This window comes from Antechinus flavipes, chromosome 4, assembly GCF_016432865.1.
Source record: "Antechinus flavipes isolate AdamAnt ecotype Samford, QLD, Australia chromosome 4, AdamAnt_v2, whole genome shotgun sequence".
Taxonomy (NCBI): Eukaryota; Metazoa; Chordata; class Mammalia; order Dasyuromorphia; family Dasyuridae; genus Antechinus; species Antechinus flavipes.
Window position 1 is genome coordinate 42,372,903 of NC_067401.1, and position 20,699 is coordinate 42,393,601.

Sequence of the window (20,699 nt, forward strand, 5' to 3'; positions counted from 1 at the left end):
AGAAGGTCTGTCTCAATCCATGGTGACTGTAGGATATCCAAGGGTGGAAACAGAATAAAGAATAAGGTAAAAACTCAAGAAACAAACAAACAGAAATTGTGGGGAATATTCCAAGGCATAAAAATCTATCCTGTAACATGAGCAGTGAAACTGGCCAAAAAAAAAAAAAAAAAAAAAAACAGGAAAAAAGGAAGAAGGAGCAGGCTGGAATAAAGGCACAAGAAGACACAGCAAGGCTGGCATGGAGCTACCCTCAGAGGCACAAGCAGAGAAGCTCACATGGGCAGCCATTTGGAGGGGAGCCTTCAGGGAATACCCTGAATGCCCTTAATGAAGCTCCTGAAGCCCACCAGAAGACTAGATGAACTAATTTATCTGGAGAGCCTCAAGCAAGCTTTGGAGGGTTTATAGGGAGTCAAAACTCAATAAAAGCACTGCCTGATTTAAATACTGTGGACCTGAGTGTTTCACTGGCCCCAAACCAAACAGAACTACACCTTAATACCACAACATGACATGAATCATTTATAGACTCCTTTGTGACAAAAATGTAAATTTGGGGAGCAGACACTAAGTGCTATGCTATATAGCAGAAAGTAAAATTATTTTAAGTGCCACCAAAGCAGATTCTCAGAACTTGGAAAGGACCTCAGAGGCCAGCTAATCAAACTGCTATCTGAACATGTAACTTCTATAACACACCTGATAAATAGTCATTCAATATCTGCTTGAAGCCTCCAGTGAGAAGGAACCCATTGAACCCACCATTTCCCAAGGAAACCAACTCCATCTAGGATTAATTCTGGTTAATTCTACATATGAACCAGCAAGACCATCATGAAGAACAATAATCATTGCTATTATGGCACTGGAGCAAAAAGAAAGGAATGGGATCCACAGAGAGGGACTCTCCGTTCCTATCACAAAATCATATACTCAAAACTGACTCAGGTACTTGAGGAATTCCCAAATTCAAGAAAAATGAGTTCCCATCCAACAAAACCACATTCCTGAAATTTTTCTGGCCAAAGAACTTTTGGACTGGGGGTCAAGCACAAGTCCTCTTAGGAGAAAGATATAGCCAAAGTCCCAAACAGGTCTAGCTCCTGGACCCAACTCTTATGACTTTGTTCTATAAATTTCTGGTTTTGGAGCCTTCCCTGGGAAACTGGTCCTCCATCTTATTTCTAATTGGAAGTTCAACCCATTTCCTTTGATGGCTACGATAGAGGACAAGCTTGATGTCCCCAGTTACTTGAAAGACCAAGAAGACAAGCAATGTCATACCCAAATACTCCATCCCATCCCATGATAGTTGTTGATGGATCTGTAAAAATCAGACAAACAAAATGATCCCATCTTTTTTCTGACATACACTATGTGGACTCCAGCTAAAATGCCAGGACTAAGAAAGACCATCCTGTGTTTACCTCTGAAAGGGTTCTGTACAGCAGCGAGCTCTGGTTTTTCAATCTGTGGGCTTCATCCACAACCAGAATGTTCCAAGAGAAACTGTGAGAGAAAAATTAATGTTACATCTCTGTTTAATCCAAATACAGATCACCATCTGGTATGTTTTTGCTAATTAACTTATTTCCCAGCCACATAAAGCAGCTGAAAGAATAACAATGGGCCAGTTCTAACAGAAATGGACAAACACAGGTCCATTACTTCCTTCATTCATTTGTTCATTCATTCCTTTACTCAATAAACATTTCTTTTGTTGCAAAGCAAGAGACCAGGGTAGACACATAAGGAACCACTTTGCCTTCTAGAAACTTAGATCCTAATAGGGGAAATAAGACATGGACATGAACTGGTAAAGTAACAATGCAGAGTGGTATGTATTTAAGCCTAAAATGAGTGGTTTCAACATTTCATTTTAGGAAAACAGACATTGGAGTTACCACAACTCATTATATGGTCAACTCAACAATGCCACGAGAAGTCTTCTGTGTCCAGAAACAAAAAAGGATAAAAGGCAGTTATGACAAATGGTCTCATCATTCTTGATAAAGGGGGGATAAGTTCACCAGCTGAGAGCAAGACCTGAAGGAGGGGGAAGGATTGCAGAGCAGCCTTGACAGGTAAGCTGCTCCACTTTGGGGTGGGCCGAAAGCTTTCCATCTTTCTTTAGGCGATATAGGAAGGCAACAAGGGAAAATGTTCACTTTTTAGACTTTTCTCTAATAAATCATCACCATCATTACTCACATCTGTAAAGGGCTTTAAGATAAGCAAATCAGCCTCATTTTTACAGAGGAGGAGATGAAGGGTCATAGCAATGACAGTCACACAGTGAGTAAAATACACATCAGAATTGGAACTTGAATCTTGGTCTTCTTGCTTGTTAAGAACAGCCTATGATATGGTCAGGGGAGCTAAATGGAGCAGTGGATAGAATGCCAGGCTAGGAGTCATGAGGACCTGAATTCAAATCTGGCCTCAGGCACTTACTAGCTGTGTAATTGTGGGTAAGTCACTTCATCCTGTTTGCCTGTTTCTTCATCTATAAAATGAGCTGCAAAAGGAAATGGCAAAACTGTTCCAGTGTCTTTGCCATGAGGAGCCCAAATGGGAAGGGCAGGATGTCAGTGAACGAACTGCACAACAAAAAAAATGGCCTGTGACTTCTAAAATCTCTTTCTGCTCTAAAAATCTATGAGCCTTCTCTCCCAGGGGACCTATAAGTAGGAACAAATTATCATCTGACTGTACTTCACACCCTGGATTTCTAGGTGATGGAGGGTATAGAGAACTAGGTCTAAAGTCCTGAGGTCAAAACCATCTTCAGATTATTAGCTATGTGACTCTAAGCAAGTCACCCCATCTGCATTGTTTTCCCATCTGTAAAATGGGGATGATAATTTACCTCCCAGAGTTGTTGTGAGGATAAAGTGATATATTTGTAAAGAATTTTGCAAACCTTAAAGCACTATTTAAATGAAAGCTATTATGACTGTTGTTATGGTCACTGCTATTATTACTATATTGTTCTCAAGGACATAATTATTATTATGATTATGTGGCTTTCTCAAGGAGATGATGATGATGATGATGATGATGATGATGTTGTTGTTGTTGTTTTCCCAAAGAGTTTAGCCAAGGGGATGAGAGATTAGATGACAGCTAGTAGAAATGATGTATTTTAAAGATGGAGAAAACACGGACATGTTTATGTATTTTAAAGATGGAGAAAACACAGACATGTTTACAGACATCAGAAAAAGTAGGTAAGTAGGAAGAGATTGCGGTTTAGAGAATATAGACAATGGGAGTAGTAATCTGCTGAAGACAGGAGGGGCTGGTTTGCAGTTTGTCGAAAGGATATGTCTTGGTTAAGAGAAGGGCTAGTTCTTAATTGGACACAGAAGTAAAGGAAGAGCTAGGAGAACAGGATGTTTGAGGGATATGAGATGAGGAAGAAGAGAGAAGGGAGCATATTTGTCAAGTATGAAGGTTTGGAACAGCTGCCATAGTGGGAGGTGTAAAAGGTTTGCTTGCTCAGGAAGGGCCTAGTTAGTATGATGTAACATAAAGTTGTAATTTTTCCAAGCAGCTTAGTTGCCCAACTTTTTCCAGCTCTATCGAGCAGTAACTAGTCAGTAAGAGCAATTGAAGCAGGTGGTGGTGGTGGACAATCCAGTACTGAGGTTCAGCAACTCACCCTTACACAGTATTTTAAGGTTTGCAATCACTGTAGCTTTAAGAAATTGATAATGCAACTATTCTGCATTTTACAATTTTTTTTTTTTTTTTTTTTTTTACAAATTAGGAAACTAAGGTCCAGAGGGGTTAATGCCTTCCAATGTTCTATCCATTAAGGCAGATTGGCTCTCAAGAATTCTCATCATTACATTTTAGAAGCTGATACGCCTGAATGCAAACTACTTTAATTTAGTCCCTATCTTTTAAAAATAGAACAAAGTTGCCTCTAAGTAGGGGTATGACTCATGAACTGGCTCAAAATTTTCACCTCCTGAATTCTTGTAACAGATGCTCTCTGCTCATCACCAAGCACTGAGTCTAGAAAAGCACCCATTCCAAGGGATACTTACTATGAATGGGTAAGGCCCTATATCCAGAGAAAAAATGCACACTTCAACCATTAGGGGCAAAATACTTTGAAAAATGTTGGGGGGAAGATCTGATTAAAGGACTTGTTGCTAATGCATCAGCCAGGGTGGACTTTGGAAAAAATGTGATTTACTCACGTTTTTAGAAATGCTGCATCTTTCAGGCAAAGCTGAAAAAATAAACAATGTATGTTACACAACATCTTGTTCAGAAATAGCTCCTTTGTGAATGAGTTAGTGATGATTTCTCTCTTAGGGTCTCAGGAAACTCTAAAGAAATTTTCCTAATAAAGTTTAGTAGAGATGTCAAATTTGAAGTCTTTGCTCTGTAAAAATACCCAGAAGGAACCAAATTAAAATATAATTGGGAACATCATTAAATATAATGATAGTAAATTATATTGGAAATTAATTATGTTAATAATTCAATATAATCGGAAAGCATTTAGAAAAATAAATAAAAATACAATATAACAAATAATGTCAATTTTTGGTTTTTGAAGTCAATGCTATTTGAGTTTGACACCACTGAGTAAGGTACTGGTTAATTCACTTAGCAATTACAGAAAAGATCTGGCAAGGGGATTAATAAGATTTCCAAACAGGAAATCCAAATGAGGACCACTATAAAAACAATCAAAAGAAGTGAGGTAGCCATCAGTAAAGACAGAGGTTAAGCCAAAGTAACCTGGCAAATGAGGGCAGGATTCAATGTCCACTTCCACAGTATAATCTTCAGTATCCCAGGGACAAAACCAGGGGCTAACCCAACCAAGACAATAAATTGGACTGAGAGAAAACCTGCCCAAGCATTAAATTTACTGAGCTGTAAAATCACAGAATTTGAGAGTTAGAAAGGACTTCACTTATACCCAAACATGAAAGAAATCTCCCCAAATTCAATCAAAAAAAGTTAATTGGATCATTTGATTTCTCCATACCTGTCACACTTCTCTGTAACAGGTAAAATATGTGAGTCATGTTTTTCCAAAGCAAATTCCCTGATACAAAGAGTACTCTTCCTGAAACTATGGGATCAAAGCTATAGAGTCTTCAGAGGTCATCCAAATCTGTACATTGTACAAATCCTTCATTGTACAGATGAGGAAACTGAGGTCCAGAGCAATCAAATGACTTGCCCGATGTCAGAGTCTGAAACTGGGTCTGCCAAATTTAGAGCCAGTTCTCCTTCTAGTCTCCCACACAATCCATCCCAGTTTCAGGAAGGGATGCTATATCTGAAGAGAAGAGATGTGCTAGAAAGGTCTATCTCCAAAGGTCTGATTTTACAGCTCCATCTCATAGTGCTGTACACAGCAGGTACTTAATAAGTGCTTATTTAATCAATTAAAGAATGCTGATACCCAGAAAAGTTTCAGGGCAGTCTGTGGCAGGGTTTTAGATGTCATAGTAAAGAATATGTGCCCAATATAAACCACCCCTGGAAAGTTATATAAAATGATAACAATAGCATCAATGGACAGACCACCATGTGAACTCTGGCTAAGTATAATCATCTGGGCTAGCCCTGAAGGAGACAAAACAAGCCCCTCTCTCCCTTTTCTTCCAGGTGGCTCTACACCATACCCTATATATCCTGTCAAAATTGTTCTCTGGCTGAATTCATTTTTCCCCTATCATTTCTATTTTTTTGCTGAGCAAGGGCGGGGGGGGGGGGGGAGTGGAGGGGGGAAGAAGGGGGAGGGGAAAGAGGATAAATTTAGAAGCAAAGAAATGTTAAAAAAAAAAAAATCACTAATCTTATTTAAAGAGAAGAATCCTGAGCACATAAGCACTTTCACATGCAGATAGGAAGAGGCAGGACAGACCTACTTCAATGAACCACCAAGGGCCTTCCTTGTCCCAACATAAATGGCAGCCCTTTAATAATTCACATTGTTAGGTTGTGGCTCTGGAGAGACAAGAGGATGGATTCTTGATCTCACATAATTAGTGTCAGAGGCTGGAATTGCATCCAGATCTTTTCTTCCTGATGCCAAATCCAGAACTCTCTCCACTTTAACCCGCTGTCTCTTGTCTTAATGGGCAAAGCAAAAAATATTCTCTGCCCTGGACCTTTATCACCCAACATTCTCCTGAGCAACAGCCAGCACTGGGGGGACATGAGGAAAAGGCCTCACGGCCTCTGGAGCCCCAATGACGGGACATTCCAACAAGGAGATGGACGTCTTCGCCACCCAATGCTCCATAGGACATTTATTTCACCTGTACCTGAGCCAGCCTACTCTGCAACAAGTCACTTAATCTGTCTGCCTCAGTTTCTTCAAGTGTAAACAGAGATAATAATAGCACCTGCCTTATAGGGTTGTTGCGAAGATCACAAGAGGTAAGAATTAACAAGCGCTCAGCAGCACCTGACCATAGCAGGCACTTTGTAAATGCTTTTTCCCTTCTTCCTTTAGCCACAGATTGGCTGACATGAGAGTTCAGTAGGAACTGAGCAACAAGAGAATTGCCAAGTACTGCCCTCCCCACTCTCTCAGCCCATTTTAGGCAAGGAGCAGGGGAAGCTGGCAGGGGCCCCTCCCCAACCAGGCCTGGTTCTCCTGAGGCTGGATGTGGGCCAGGAGCCTAATGGAAGGGAGACAGACAGACAGACAGACAGACAGTGAAAGGGCCAAAGGGAGAGAAGGAACACTGAGGGTATTCTTCCAGCCCATGCGCTTCAAGCCCCTACCCATCTTAGCGGGAACTGGCTGGGCTGGCTTTGGAAAGCAGAGGTCCAGTGCAGACCACAGTACGGGGCCCTTCTGCCCCCAGGGAGCAGCATCAGCACAAGCAGAGACAGAGCAGTACCTCGTAGGTGCTCAGGAGCACATGGAAAGCGTCCTTTTTCAGCTCTTGCTGCAGACGCGCTCTTTCCTCCTTGTCGCCTATGTACACTTTGCAGGAAAGGTCAGGAGCAAACCTGAATCCAAGGCAGGGACACAGCAAAGAAAGGGAGGTCGTGTTAGGGGCCATGCTGGAGGAAAGCAGGGCCTCCGGGGAGGGATCTTGGTGTCCGAGCCCTAAGCCCTCCATGTTCTCTTATGATCAGACAGGTTATCGTCAAGGACACCAAGTGCTTCCCAAACCCATCAAAGCTCCTAGCATCCTTCACGGGCTGGTTCGGCAATGAGGCTCAGAAGACGGCCTGGCATCAGGGCAAGTCCGTGAATGACCAACCTGCACAGTGAGGAGGGTCTCCCTGCCCTGGCTACTTAACCTACACTCCCTCAACAAGACTGGCTGGTCTCTGGTTTTAGCAAAGTGGCCAAATGCTAATAATAATGTCCATCTCTTAATCCCAACAAAAACCAACAATGTACCCCACATTTAACCTTTTTCTTTCTCTCTCCCTATACTGCCATCCTAGTCATTATGATAAATTCATTATAAGCTAGAAACATCTTTTTTGTATACTGCAGATTTTTGATGCATGCCTCTTACCAAGGGAAAAGTTAAAACATCAAAAGGTCAACTGAATCAAATAAGAAAATAGCAAATTGTGATTTTGATAGCACATACCTCTCCATCTCTTCCTTCCAATTGCTCAGAACAGACAAGGGACAAAGAATCAGAAATGGTCCTTTCTTTTTTAAACTTCCAGTGAAGTAAATGAGAAGAGCAATAGTCTAGAACAGAAAAAGCAAAAAGGGAATTAAAAAGGAAACAATTTTATCCCCCATGCACTATCCATGCAGAAAAGCTACTGTTCTCCCATGACCAATCCCCATGTCCATTCCCTCACAGAAGGACTGACGCCACATCCTTAAGCTTCTAGCAAGCACATTGGATAGAGCGAGAGGACAAGTGGGTCCTTCTAGTCCGACAGGCCCAGGACGCTTTTAGAGTCAGGATGGCAACCCCGGGATGCACAACAGAGAGAAAGGCATCCGGCCCAGGCCACCATCTTCTAGCAACAGAGTAGTCATCAGGGCTCAACAGGGGCAAGTCCAGCTTGCTCCAACTTTTCAGGATCCTGAAGCTGTAGCTGCCTCTGCCTCCAGTCAGATGGCAGGGACACTAAAACACATAGATGGCTTCCCCCATTTCCTCTGTCCCTTCCTAGCATAACATAGTAATCTCTACTGACAGTGACCAACCAGAAGGGAAAGCCAAGGAAAACAAAAGTACACAGAGTGTCCCTAAAGTCTTAGGGCAGATGCCTGGTCTCTAAATCAGGCTTCTGATTCTATATTCAGAGAGGAAGCCAAGGATATTTTCACAAAAAAAGGTAGGATTGGGGTTGTTTTCCTGGTCACAGTTTCTACAGAGGAATCTCCACTGTCTTATGACCAATGGCTCATTGTGAGATTGTGTTCTTGCTGCAAATTGTACTAAGATTTTTGGGACACCTGTATTTTGGGAAGAAATTGACAAGGGGCATATTTGGAAATACAGATTCTTGGACCAATTTCTCCTCCAAAAAAATAACTTTCTTAGATAAAGATATTTTCTCAGGGAATAATCAATCATCATAATCATAATGTGGGAAAATTTTTAAAAACGATTTAAGGGAGATGCTATTGAGCTATAAAAGATCAATTCACTCTGCTCCCAGTGAAATAAATGTAGTTATTGTAGATTACTAGTATAATTATTGTAGAATGACTAGAGATTCTCAATTTTTTTTTCTGTGCTATGAACTCCTTTGACATAGCCTAATGAAGCCTATGAACTTGAATTCAGAATAATGTTATTAATTTCTTAAAATAAAATATGGGGCAAATAGATGGAATAGTGGATAGAGCACTAACCCTAAAATCAGGAGGATCTGAGTTCAAATCCAACCTCAGATGCTTAATACTTCCTAGCTGTGTGACCCTGGACAAATCACTTAACCCCAATTGCCTCAGCAAAAAAAAAATATATCTATATTTAATGTTGCAAAAGAAACCCATTCTATTAACCCATAGCAACATCACAGAACCAAGGATACAAACCCTGAGATACACAGAAAGAAAGATAACACAGCATCCAAAAGCAGGGAAGGTCAATAGGGAAAGAGCCTAAGACTGAGAAGTCAGGGGAACAGTTAAGTCTTTGAAAATAAGGTTATGAGGGTAAGGCTCAGAAATGGCTCCTTCTCTCAGCTAGAAATCCCTAAAAAAAGGAAAATTTTTTCAAATTGTTTTTAATTGGCTTTTACTCTGTCCCAGTCAGTTAGATCACACTACTTAAGGAAATTGGAGAAGCAGGGATACCCCTGCTTTGTAATCGGGCCAAGGACTGGGCAAAGAAAAAAACCTAAGCCTGGATCACAGGCTCACAATGAGCCACTGAGACAATAGAGAGGCCATAACAGAAACTCATCTTTGTAACTAGGAAAACAATCCTGCCTTTGTGTGGAAGGATCCTCGGCTCTGTATATTTGAGACACTGTGTCAAAAGAGAAAAGGCCTCAGAGGCATCAATTCCAACTCCCACAAGGTGCGGACGATGGACAGCTCGCCCAAGGTCACTAAGTAACAGAGATGGGAGCTCTTGTTCATCCCCTCCTGCCCTACTCTCTGTGACCCCAGGGACGCCCGTAATGTCCTAGGAGAGGTTCTGCTGTTCGCTTCTCAGCTGATTAAAGCGGAGGTTACGTGACTTCCTCCTTCAGTCACACAGCTACTAAGTGGAGGAGTCTGGATTTGAGTTCGTCTTCCTGACTGCAGACCAGCATGCTGTCCCTCGGCAGCTCCAAAACTCCAGACCTCCCCCACCATTTCTCTCCTATATTGATTAGCTGTTTGTGCTGGGACAAACACCATGAAGCTTGCTGTCCCTTTTTGAGTCTGGATTCTCAAGTTTTAAACAGAGATACCAAAACATTTAACATATATTGGATTACTTACCATTTAGGGGAGAGACTAGGAGAAAGGGGGAAAAAACTGGAACACAAGATTATGCAAGGATCAATGGTGAAGAATTATCTATGCATATGTTTTAAAAACTAAAAAGCTTTCATTAAAAAAAGATAAATAATTAAAAATGAAAACAAAACAATAAAAACAGAGATAGCGTGTGGTGGGTCAGTCCCAGGGGCTTACCTGGCATGTCTTACCCAGACCCATTTCATCACCAAGAAGGCAGCCATGCTGAAGTTGGAAACGTTGAATCAGCCAGTTGACTCCAGCCAGCTGATAGGGGCGCAAACGGATCCCTACGAATAAAAGTGCAAGATGAGCAATGATTTTATCAAATATTCCTGGGAGAGGATAGCAGAAAAAGCACAGAACCAAGCCCCAAACCCCAGATTCTCAATCTGCAGACAAGCGGCTCTCTCATTTGTTGGGAAATGCTTAAGCATTTAAATGTCAAAATGCCAGAACCTTATTATTTCTCCCCTATAAAATGAAGAGGTTAGAAGACCTTGAAAGTCCCATCCTGGGGGGCAACTAGACAGAGCACCATCCCTGGACAGGAGCACCTGAGTTCAAACTGACTAGCTACATGACCCTGGAGCCATGTCATTTAACCCCAATAATAACCTTGCAAAAAAAGAAAGAAAGAAGTTCAATTCTGCCCCATTCCTGGGATAACAAAATGGCATTTTAGTCAACATTTATAGGCTGGAAGCAAGGCTGTTTCTCAAATGATTATGGATTCATTCCTCAACTTATTAAGTGTCAATTACATATAATGCACAGAGTTAGAAAGATAAGAGTCCCTGAAACAATTTTTATTTAAAAAAATAAACCATCAAAAATGGGGTGGAAATCCTAAATATTATATATCATAATGACCTGGTTTTATTCCAGAAAGGAACTAAGGAAATGTAGCTGCCCCCCATTTGCAAAAGTAGGGAACTATGAGGGTATAATGCTCAGGATACGGTTAAAGTGTTGGTTTTGTCAAATTTCTTTTTTTCCCTCTTTTTTTTTTTAAATCTTTGTTTCAAGAGTTGATTCACTTAGTAGGAGATAGAGGAGGGATGCATTCAAAAATGAAATGACATAGAAAGAGAAGCTATTTTTAAAAATAAGTTTTTTAAAGGGGAGGAAAAGATACAGTCTCTGCCTTCAAAAAATTTTCTAGGAAAGAAGATACTATATAAACAAAAATGTAGAAATACAATGGCCATGGATGCCTTTTTCTTTAGAAGCAGCCATCTAAATGAGATCTGCCCCCACTGACTTGGAAAAAAAATAAATACACACACACACACACACACACACACACATATACATATACACACATATATAGTATGTGTACTATACTACACATACACATACACATCACACATACACACACACAAAATATCCTGAAGAAACATCTCCCCAGAAAGTTCATTTTTAATGAAATAGAAATTATACCAGAGGCGGCACTAAATTCTCCATGGTAATGGGGAAGAAAGAAAATATAAATAAGTGAACCACAAATCCCCAGCAATACCACCATTCCCCAAACCTAATTTGAAACAGTTTCTTGACAAAAAAAAGTAAAACTGGAAATACCTTTTGTGGCCCACAACCTGCAACCTGAAATTTCTTCTTTTATTTCTCTACTAACGTCCCAACTGGAGTATATGCCAGGGAGCCATGAAACAAGAGGAAAAAAGGAGGCAACAGGGGTATATTCAAGGAGATGCAAGGGGCTTTCATCTTCCAGGAATCTCAGGGTTTACTCTGCAACCATATTACATTCCTCTGGGTTACTGAGCCTCACTGACCTTCCATGTATCTCTGCTGTAATGCTGATCAAAAGGGCTACTGGGAATTTGGTAAGCAATTATTATGATATCTTCATCACTATTTATATAATGATGCACTAAGAACAAAGGAAAAGAGATTTTAAAAGTCCAAATGCTGTCTACATACCCACAAAATGTCTTCTGTTTTTGCTTTTTTAACGGCCTAAACAAAAAATGGCCAGCAAAGCCAGTGGATCATAGAATCACAGAATTAGAAGTTGAGATATAATTATCCATGAAAGATATGCGTATATCAATGAGATAACATATCCCCTAAGGTATATATAATTATCTTCTTACATAATATCTTCATACAAGAATATATTTGGGTAGTTTGCATAGTTTACAAAGCATTTTTTCACCTGTTTTCTCATATAATCTCAGCAAATTTGAGAAATACAAAGAGTGGGGGAGGGGGTAGAAAGAAGCATCATTTTTCCTGTTTCATAGATGAGGAAATTGAGGTTCTTGTGCCTTGACCAAAATCACAGTCCAGGAATCCTAACTCCAAATTAGAATACGCAGGTAGAAATACAATGAAGAAATACAATAAAGAAACACTAAAATTCCACCTTGTATAGGAAGCTTTTCCCAATCCCTTATAATTCTACTGCCTTCCCTCTGTTGACTATTTCTTATTTATCCTATATGTATTTTATTTGTATATATCTATTTGCTTACTATCTACCTATTAGTTTGGGGAGCTCCTTGAGAATGCCTTCTTTGTATACCCAGCACTTAGCACATGACGTGGTACACTATAGACACTTAATAAATGCTAACAGACTGACATTTTAAATCAACAAAAATTAAGTGGCTACTCTACTCCAGATACTGTGCTAGGCTCTCGATAATATACCTTGCCACAGATATTTACAAAGAGATAGACAAAAATGAGTCAACAATATAGCAATCACAATAAGAAACAGCTATAGATGCACATACACCCAAGTAAATGCTTTAAATTCAAATTTTCTCTTATACTCTTGATTCATCCCCCTTTTAAGATACTTTAAAAATTGTGCTTGTTAGTTTTTAATATCCTATATTTGTATATACTTTACTGTTTAAAAAAGTATATACTTTTATATATAAATGTATATATATATTATGGATATAAAAAGTATATACTTTACTGTTTTAAAATGCTTTATTAGAATTTTCATTTATGAGCCTCAATAGCAATCTTGGAAGGTAGGAAAGGGAGGCATTACTACCCCTGTGTACACTGCAAAGATCCAAGTTTCAGAATTGTTGTAGAATACCTGAGTTTAAAGCATGATACTTTACACACTGTTATGTTGGAGATACATATCTCCAACACATATTAATCATCTATTTAAGATAATTTTAATTATAGGAAATTAAAAGACTTTTGAACAAATAAAATTAATATATCTGGGATAAGAAAGGAAGTGGTTTAATGAAGGGGAGGAGATCTCTCATCAAACAGTTTTAATAAAAATTTATATCCAAGCTATATAGGCAATAGAAATATATAACCAAAAGCCATTCTCCAATACATATTTGGTCAAAGGATATAAACTAACTCTTCTCAAAGGAATTGGAAATTATACTAAAAATCAAGACAATTCTTATATTTCTGATTAGGTCAAGGTAGCAATTTCTAGTATGAAATAAACATGTGACAAATTCACAATGGCCATTCTCTTTGCCAAAAGATAGGTTTATTTAGAGAAAGTGGTTACAGATAAAATAATAGGTAAAATAGGCACCAGGAATGGCAAATATGAAACAGAGTTAGGAGACCAACAATGTTAATGCCATTAACTGGTAGGTTAGATCCATAGAGTTTAGCAGACTAAGCAGATTAAGATGCCATTAAAGAGGAAGGGATATGAGAGGGAAGAAAGAGTACCTCATATCAGGTTTAGTCCTAGAAAGTTCTTAGCAAAGATCAACATGAACATCTTTTATAGGGGGAATATAGCCTTGGGGATTTAACATAATTTGGATTTCTGCCTGGAGGACCTCTACAGAAGATGGGACCACAGAGCTAAACTGATCTCTATCAGAGCCTTCTCTCTGCCTGCCCCAGGGAACAATTTTATTAATGCTCTAGTTTCTGTATGCCAAATCCACCCACCATTCAGAACTGATCATATCACTCATCACTTCAAAGTCAAGAAATTGCCAAAGATAAGAGATGGGAACAGACTGTGTTGGATGCATCGCTTGAAAACAGGTATAGTAACATTGGTGGAAAGCTGTAAATTAGTACGATTCTGGAAACATTTTTGAATTATACAAATGAAGCGGTTACCATATCCACATACTTTGTCTTAGGGAGTTCTCAATGCTAAGTACCTACCCCAAGCAGATCACTGACAAAAAGAAAGGCCCCATACACTCAAAAATATTTTTAGCCTCCTTCTTTAGTGGTATTAAGGAATGGAAACAAAATAAGATTCTCAATGGCTAAACAAATTGTGGTAAGAGAATGTAGTAAAGTATTACCTCATAAGGAACAATAATGGCAATGAATCCAGAAGCATGAATTCACATCAACCGAAGCAAAGTGAAGTAAGCAGAATAGGGAAGACAAGATATCCAATGACAGAAAATGAAAAAAGCACAAAACAATAGGAAATTAATGTGGCAAAGTTACAAAGAATAAGCTACAACCTCCATCTTTACGCACTACATTCTGTGGGAAATATTGCATAGACAGACAGAAAGGCATAACAATATAATGGATTTTCTTCTTCTTTTTTTAAATTATCTTATAAGAATGTCTCTCTAGGAAAGATTAGGTTGGAGGGAAAGGGGAATTCAAGGTAATGTAAAAACAAAAGATGCCAATAAAAATCTACTAAAATAAAATGCATCTACGAACTTTTTAAAATTAAAAAAAAATCTATTTGATCAACTCTTGTGAGGAAAATGAGGTATTTTTTTTTAATGGTTAGATTTTAAGGATTTAATTAAAGATCTATTACGTGTGTGTATGTGTGTGTACCAGGCATTTGGCTATTCCTGGGAATACAAAGACAAATATTCCCAATTCTCAGAATTTATCTTTTACCGAAGAAGTCAGAAAGCACATATATAAGTATATACAAACACAAGGTAGTTTAATAAAAGATATAGAGAAAGGAACTTGTCTCTTGGCTAAAGAGCCCCCTGAGTTTACCCTTCTCCCCATCTGTATTCCTGTCTGGTATGGGGGCAAGGACTAATTTAATTTGTCTCCAACTAATATTTTTGGACTTTTTCGAGTAAGGGCCATAGATACACAGTAGTGTCCACATATGACAAATATAAGCTTTTGTGGAAAATTCCTAAGAACAGTCAGGAACCGCGGTTGCACTCCAAATATAATTTGCACCTATTAACTGTGTCCTGCTTCCATTCAAGAGAAGGAATGAAAATTCTAACGGGGTCAGTGAACAAGCCCACCACAGATCTGGGTGATTTTCTATCAACTCAATGAGGGTCTCGTTCTTAAGATGACTTTTTCTAATACTGCTCCAAAATCTGCTTCCTACGAAAAGCTAGGCTCTGGGATTGAGAAACTGTAGTAGAATTCTTGTGCAGGTACAGTAAGAAAAAAAATCAGGTTTTGAGGACGTGGGGCAGACGTCCCACTTTCATTCCCTTATCTCCCTCCTTCAAACTTCCCAGTCCATGAGGGCTGGTGTCCGGCAGGCTAAGAATGGACGTCCGTTCCAAAACTGGGCTTCTTTCTTTCCCCCCCAAACCACTACGAGCACAATCCGAAAGACCTGGCTCTTTCCCTACCCTGGGGTACCGAGTTTGATCATTTCAAGAGCGCAGAGATGCGGGCAGAAGACTGGGAAGGTTGATCATTACAGATAACGCGAGACTTCCATGAGGAAGGAAAATTGACTACAAGTTGGCGTCTCTAGAGCTACGACAGCCAGGGCCCCACTGACCTGTCAAACCCCATTTCCTCAAATCCTCCTCCTCAACTCGGGCCCCCGCTGCTGCCTTGGGTTGAGGTTTATTCTGCAGGGCCTGTAAGAACGCAGACATTTTGTCCTCGGGCTCCCCGGGAAACTTTCCAGTCTAGAAGAAGCGGCGAGGGCGCAAAAGCAAGCCCCCGGGCTGAGCGCCTTCGGGAAACGTGCAGTCATTGGCTGCTAGGGCCGTGACTCGGCTTTTCATTGGCTGTCTCTAACGAGTTCTCCCTCCCTCTGTCCTGGCTTCATTTGTCCCCGCCCACTTCCCCTCCCACCAGGAAAGAAGATTTCGCGGCTTCTGATTGGCTAATGACTATCAGCCGCTGATTGGTAGTTGTCCAGAAGCAGGAAAGGATGAGAGTCCTGAGCGAATTTTAAGACAGGTAGGCGGTGGGGGATGCTCAGAGCATCCCGGGCGGTGCAGTGTAAACTGTTTCCTGGGGCCTGGCGTCTCGTTTGCTGTGGAGGCTTCTGGTTGGTCTTTGCTTTTAGCGCGTGCTAGCAGGGCCTGCTGGTTGCTACGTACGTAGCTGCTGTTTGTGGGTTTTGCGTTTGGTATCAAAGTTCCCCGCGGATAAGTCTTTCCTGAAACCTTTTGGAATTGAGTTTTAGCGCATCATTTTAAAGCAGGGGAGCTCCGCCGCTCTACCTCGAGAGTTCTGCAAAGAAAACCGGGGTGACCGCGAGGAAAGGTCACTTGTAGAGAAGCGTTGGGGCAAAATAAGTATCTTGGGGGAGGGGGGGGCATCTGTCTCCTCCCGACCTCCCGAAAATTGGTTAAATAAAAAGCTCGTGAGACACCTTGGTTGATGAAATCCTTCCGATGAGTCGATCGACTAGACTGGAGAGATTGTTGACGCTTGAGCCTCTATATAGATACGTATAATTCGTATAAAGAGAAGTTCTCGACGCCTCTGTTTTTAAGGGTGCAAAAACATCCCGAGACCAAAAAAGTTGAGAAATGCTGGTATAGAAAAAGGATTGGAATAGGACACATGCATAGGACTACTTTTGACTCTACTGTAATGTTAATTGTGGCAAATCATTTCACTCTCTGCTACTCAATTTAGACGTGTATAAAATGGGAATAATAATGTCATTCCTGAGAAAAGGAGAGGAATCCCCAAGAGGACCCAGTTTGAGGCAAGCCACACTTGGGATATAGCTAACTTCCCTGACTTGATGAATATGAGGAACTTCTAAAACAAGGGACACAGTGACCTATTAGAGTGGAGGTGAATTCAGTAAGACTTTTTTTCCTTTATTTTTCTTTTTTTAGATGCAGTGAGATTAAGTGGCTTGCCCAGGGTCACACAGCTAGTAAGCGTCAAATATCAAACTGGATTTGAATTCAGGTCCTGCTGCTTCTAGAGACTTGCTCTATCCACTGCCCATCTAGCTTTTTAGCCCAATTTTTTTTAAGGAAGTGTAGATCAAAAAAATCCCCTTTTCCCTCATGGACATAGGAACAGTAATGAAAGCCTAGAGGGGAAATAAAAACTGGAAAAAGCAAAAAAGATAAAATGTTTAAAATTATTTCACATCCACTATTTCAGCTGATTCTCAAGACAACTGTGGAGGCAGGGCTGGTGTGTCCATTTTATATATGTATAAATTGAAATGCAATGGGTAAAATATTTGCCCAAGGTAGTAGTGGTGGACCCAACTAGAACTAGCATAGATCTCTTATTCCAATTCTTTTTCTAATATACCGTTCTCAAACTTTTTGGTCTCAAGACGCCTTTACTTCCTTAAAAATAGAGGAGCCTTTAAAGAGCTTTTGTTTATATAAATTACATCTGCCTATATTCCCCATATTAGAAATAAAAATGCCTTAGTATTATTAGAAAAATAGTTTTGACCTCCCTATCCTATGAAAGTCTCTTGGGAATCCCAAGAAATCCCCAGTCAACACTTTGAGAATCACTGTTCAAACCATCCTGTTTTAAACAAAACAAATATTTTTCAAAATTAGCATTTTGGTCATTGCCATATGTCTGTCATATATATGTCATATGTGGTCTTGTATTTCAGTTAATGGATATTGTGTGTATAATGATGTACTCAGTGTAATGTGGGAACAAAAAGGAATAGATCCTAAGTAGTGAGGGCCAATTGCATAAATAGACCAATTAATTACACATGTGAAGCAATTAGTGAAGAAAATAGCATCATGAAAAGTCATAATGAAGTACAAATGGTACAGTATAAATAGATAGATAATGCAATGACTACCCCTTGAGGCAGGCAACCCTTTACACTTTGAGAGAGCTTTAATTGATAGGAAGTTTTCCTCAATAGCAGGATACACTCTCTGTAACTTCCCCCTCATTCTGGAGTGAAACAAAAAGCCCTGACAACCCCTCACTATTTAAAAATGAAGATTATAATATTCCATCCCATCTCTTCCAAGTCATTTGTTCTTCCCCAGACTAAGCATTTCCATTTCCTAAAATTACTGTTTTACCTCAATAGCCCCTCTGTACTGACTGTACCCGAACAAGAATTCTGCTCCAACACAGTCCAATTTCTTAACCTAATGTTTGTTTGGATATGAATGGTTCTCAATCCCCTCATCATCTTATTTCTCTGTACATGCTCCAGCTAACCAATGATTTTTCTAAAAGGTGGCAAACAGAAAACAGTGCTCAAAATGTGTCCTGATCAAACCAGTTCATTATCATGAATTTAGTAACCCAACATACACACATACAATTAGTATTCCTTTTTAAAACAACCTATAAGACTGTTTGTTTTATGGACAAAAGATTCCAGGCCCCAAAACAAGGTCAAAAGTACCCAAAGATCAAATGGGATCATTAATTTATGTCAAGTACTTTATTAACATTTAAACATTATAGTGTTTCCCCCATATATATATATATATATAATATATATATATAATATATATATATATATATATATAATATATATATATATATATATATAATATATATATATATATGTCCTCCTGACTTCAGGGCCATATAACTGCCTCCTCCCCTGATATTTTTTTAAAAATAAATATATATCAATATCTTATTTTTATATCATCAACATTTCCCAGTGTGTAGCTCTCTTCCTCCTCCAAGAACCATCCCTTGTAACAAAGAACTTTTTTAAAATGGGAAAATAAACAATTCCGTGAACCAACAACATATTGAAATATTCTATTTTGTACAATGTTCCACCTCCACCTCTTAAAGCAGGGTCAGGGTGCCTTCTCATAACACTTCTTTGGGACTATCACTATAGGGTTTCATTTGTTTGTTCATTATTGCCTTTTCCAATTGCATCGTTTTAATCATTGTTAGATTGTTTTCCTGATTCTGCTCACTTCACTTGGCATCAGTTCATATAGGTAATCTCATTCTTCTGTGTGTCTATCATATTCAGTATTTCCTACAAGTATTCCACTATGTTCATATAGCATAACTGGTTTAGCCATTCCTAATCTAAGGATGTTCTAATTTGTTTCGAATTTCTTGATGCTACAAAAAGTGCTGCTTTAAATACTTTCACTTTAAATATAAGGTTTAAAAAAATCATTGATCTTCTTGGAGAAGAAGCCTAATGAAATCTCCAGGTCAAAGCTATGCGTATTTTAGGCACTTTCTTTGCTGAATTTCAAATTTCACTAATTCACAGCTCCACCAACATTACAGCAGATTGTATTATAGTTCAACTGATATTATTTTTTCTTCAAGGCCATGTTTTATGACCTAGACCCATTGATCTTTTTATTGAAAAAAATTATTTCTTAACATTCATTTTTCCTATTATCCTTGAGATTATCAGACACACTGTAACTAATGATAAATTTGGGATCAGGGCCTTGGATTCAAATTCAACTCTTTTGCTTACTCTATTCATCCTGGACAAATCACTTTACCTCTCCTGAAATTCTTATTTTCTTTATCTGTCAAAAGAGGGAATTAAACCAAATGTTTGCTAAGGGTCTTTCTAGCTCTAAATAGATGGTCCCATACAATGTCCTGTCCTCAAGTTGTCCCATTCACAAATACTTTAATTTGCCTGTTGGTTTATCCCCAAAGAAATGAGATGGAGATGAGAGAGTGTGTGTGTGCACACGTGCAGGTGCCTGCTCATATATGCACATGGCAGCATCCGCTCATGGTAGAATGGTAGCCCCTGCCCCTATCTCTTTGTACCCACCAACACACACATATGTATACACACAAAGAGAATCCCAAAAATCTTAGAGAAGTCAAAAGCTGTCATTGCTTAGAACTGCATTAAGACTTCTGGACACCCAGTGTTTATAAATATATACATGCATACATATATATGTACACCTGTGTGTAGTATAATCCCCGCCAGTGTAATGCATATATATATGTTTGCATGGTCTGGTGTGTGTGTGTGTGTGTGTGTGTGTGTGTGTAATTAAATATGAATGTGAATATTATACTGTATATAACATAATAGATACTAACTTAGTATGAATATACATATTAAATGTGAATATGAATAATGGTAATTCATTAAAAAAAGTATTTTTGAGTGCCTTTTATGGCCATAATACTATGCTGGGCACTAAAGGCTATCCAAAAGAAATAAAAGACATGGTCTCTTCCCTTCAGAATTTTATACTCGAGAGTGAGAAAGAACACATATGCATGCATGAAAAAGTTAAAATAATAATAAGTTATTATTATATCTATAATGACTACTTTATGCTAAACATTGTACAAAGTCCTTTCTAAATAATATTTGATCCTTATAATGACCCTGGGACCACATTTTAAAGATGAAGAAAGAGGGAGAGGTTAAATTTTTTGCCCAGTCACACTGACAACATGTGATTGAACTCCCAAATAATCAATGTAAGTAGTAAGTGGCATGTAAGTTCAAAGAAAAGAGAGATGATGGTGAGTAGATCGATCAGGCATCCAGCCTGAAAGAGACCTCATTTGATCTGGGTTTTGGAAGAGTAGACTTTGGATGATCATCAAGGGGCCATATGTACAGCAGATA

General features: G+C 39.1%; 2 protein-coding genes across 3 annotated transcripts in view; one reads left to right on the top strand and one right to left on the bottom strand.

Annotated features, from left to right (window-relative positions):
- The window catches only part of CHD1L (chromodomain helicase DNA binding protein 1 like), a 55,132-nt gene extending 39,303 nt beyond the window's left edge, over positions 1 to 15,829 (bottom strand). The window contains exons 1-6 of the mRNA XM_051992868.1: positions 15,675 to 15,829; positions 10,115 to 10,227; positions 7,605 to 7,711; positions 6,894 to 7,005; positions 4,215 to 4,246; positions 1,431 to 1,512 (exon numbers count right to left, since the gene is read on the bottom strand). Of these exons, the coding sequence (XP_051848828.1) occupies positions 1,431 to 1,512; positions 4,215 to 4,246; positions 6,894 to 7,005; positions 7,605 to 7,711; positions 10,115 to 10,227; positions 15,675 to 15,774 (546 nt within the window). The 5' untranslated portion in view covers positions 15,775 to 15,829. The remainder of the gene's footprint in view (positions 1 to 1,430; positions 1,513 to 4,214; positions 4,247 to 6,893; positions 7,006 to 7,604; positions 7,712 to 10,114; positions 10,228 to 15,674) is intronic.
- A 173-nt stretch (positions 15,830 to 16,002) lies between these two features.
- Positions 16,003 to 20,699, top strand: part of FMO5 (flavin containing dimethylaniline monoxygenase 5) — a 68,819-nt gene continuing 64,122 nt past the window's right edge. The window contains exon 1 of one of the 2 annotated variants that reach the window (XM_051992870.1): positions 16,003 to 16,084. The gene's annotated coding sequence lies outside the window, so the exon portion shown is untranslated. The remainder of the gene's footprint in view (positions 16,085 to 20,699) is intronic. The other variant, XM_051992869.1, reaches the window with a different exon arrangement.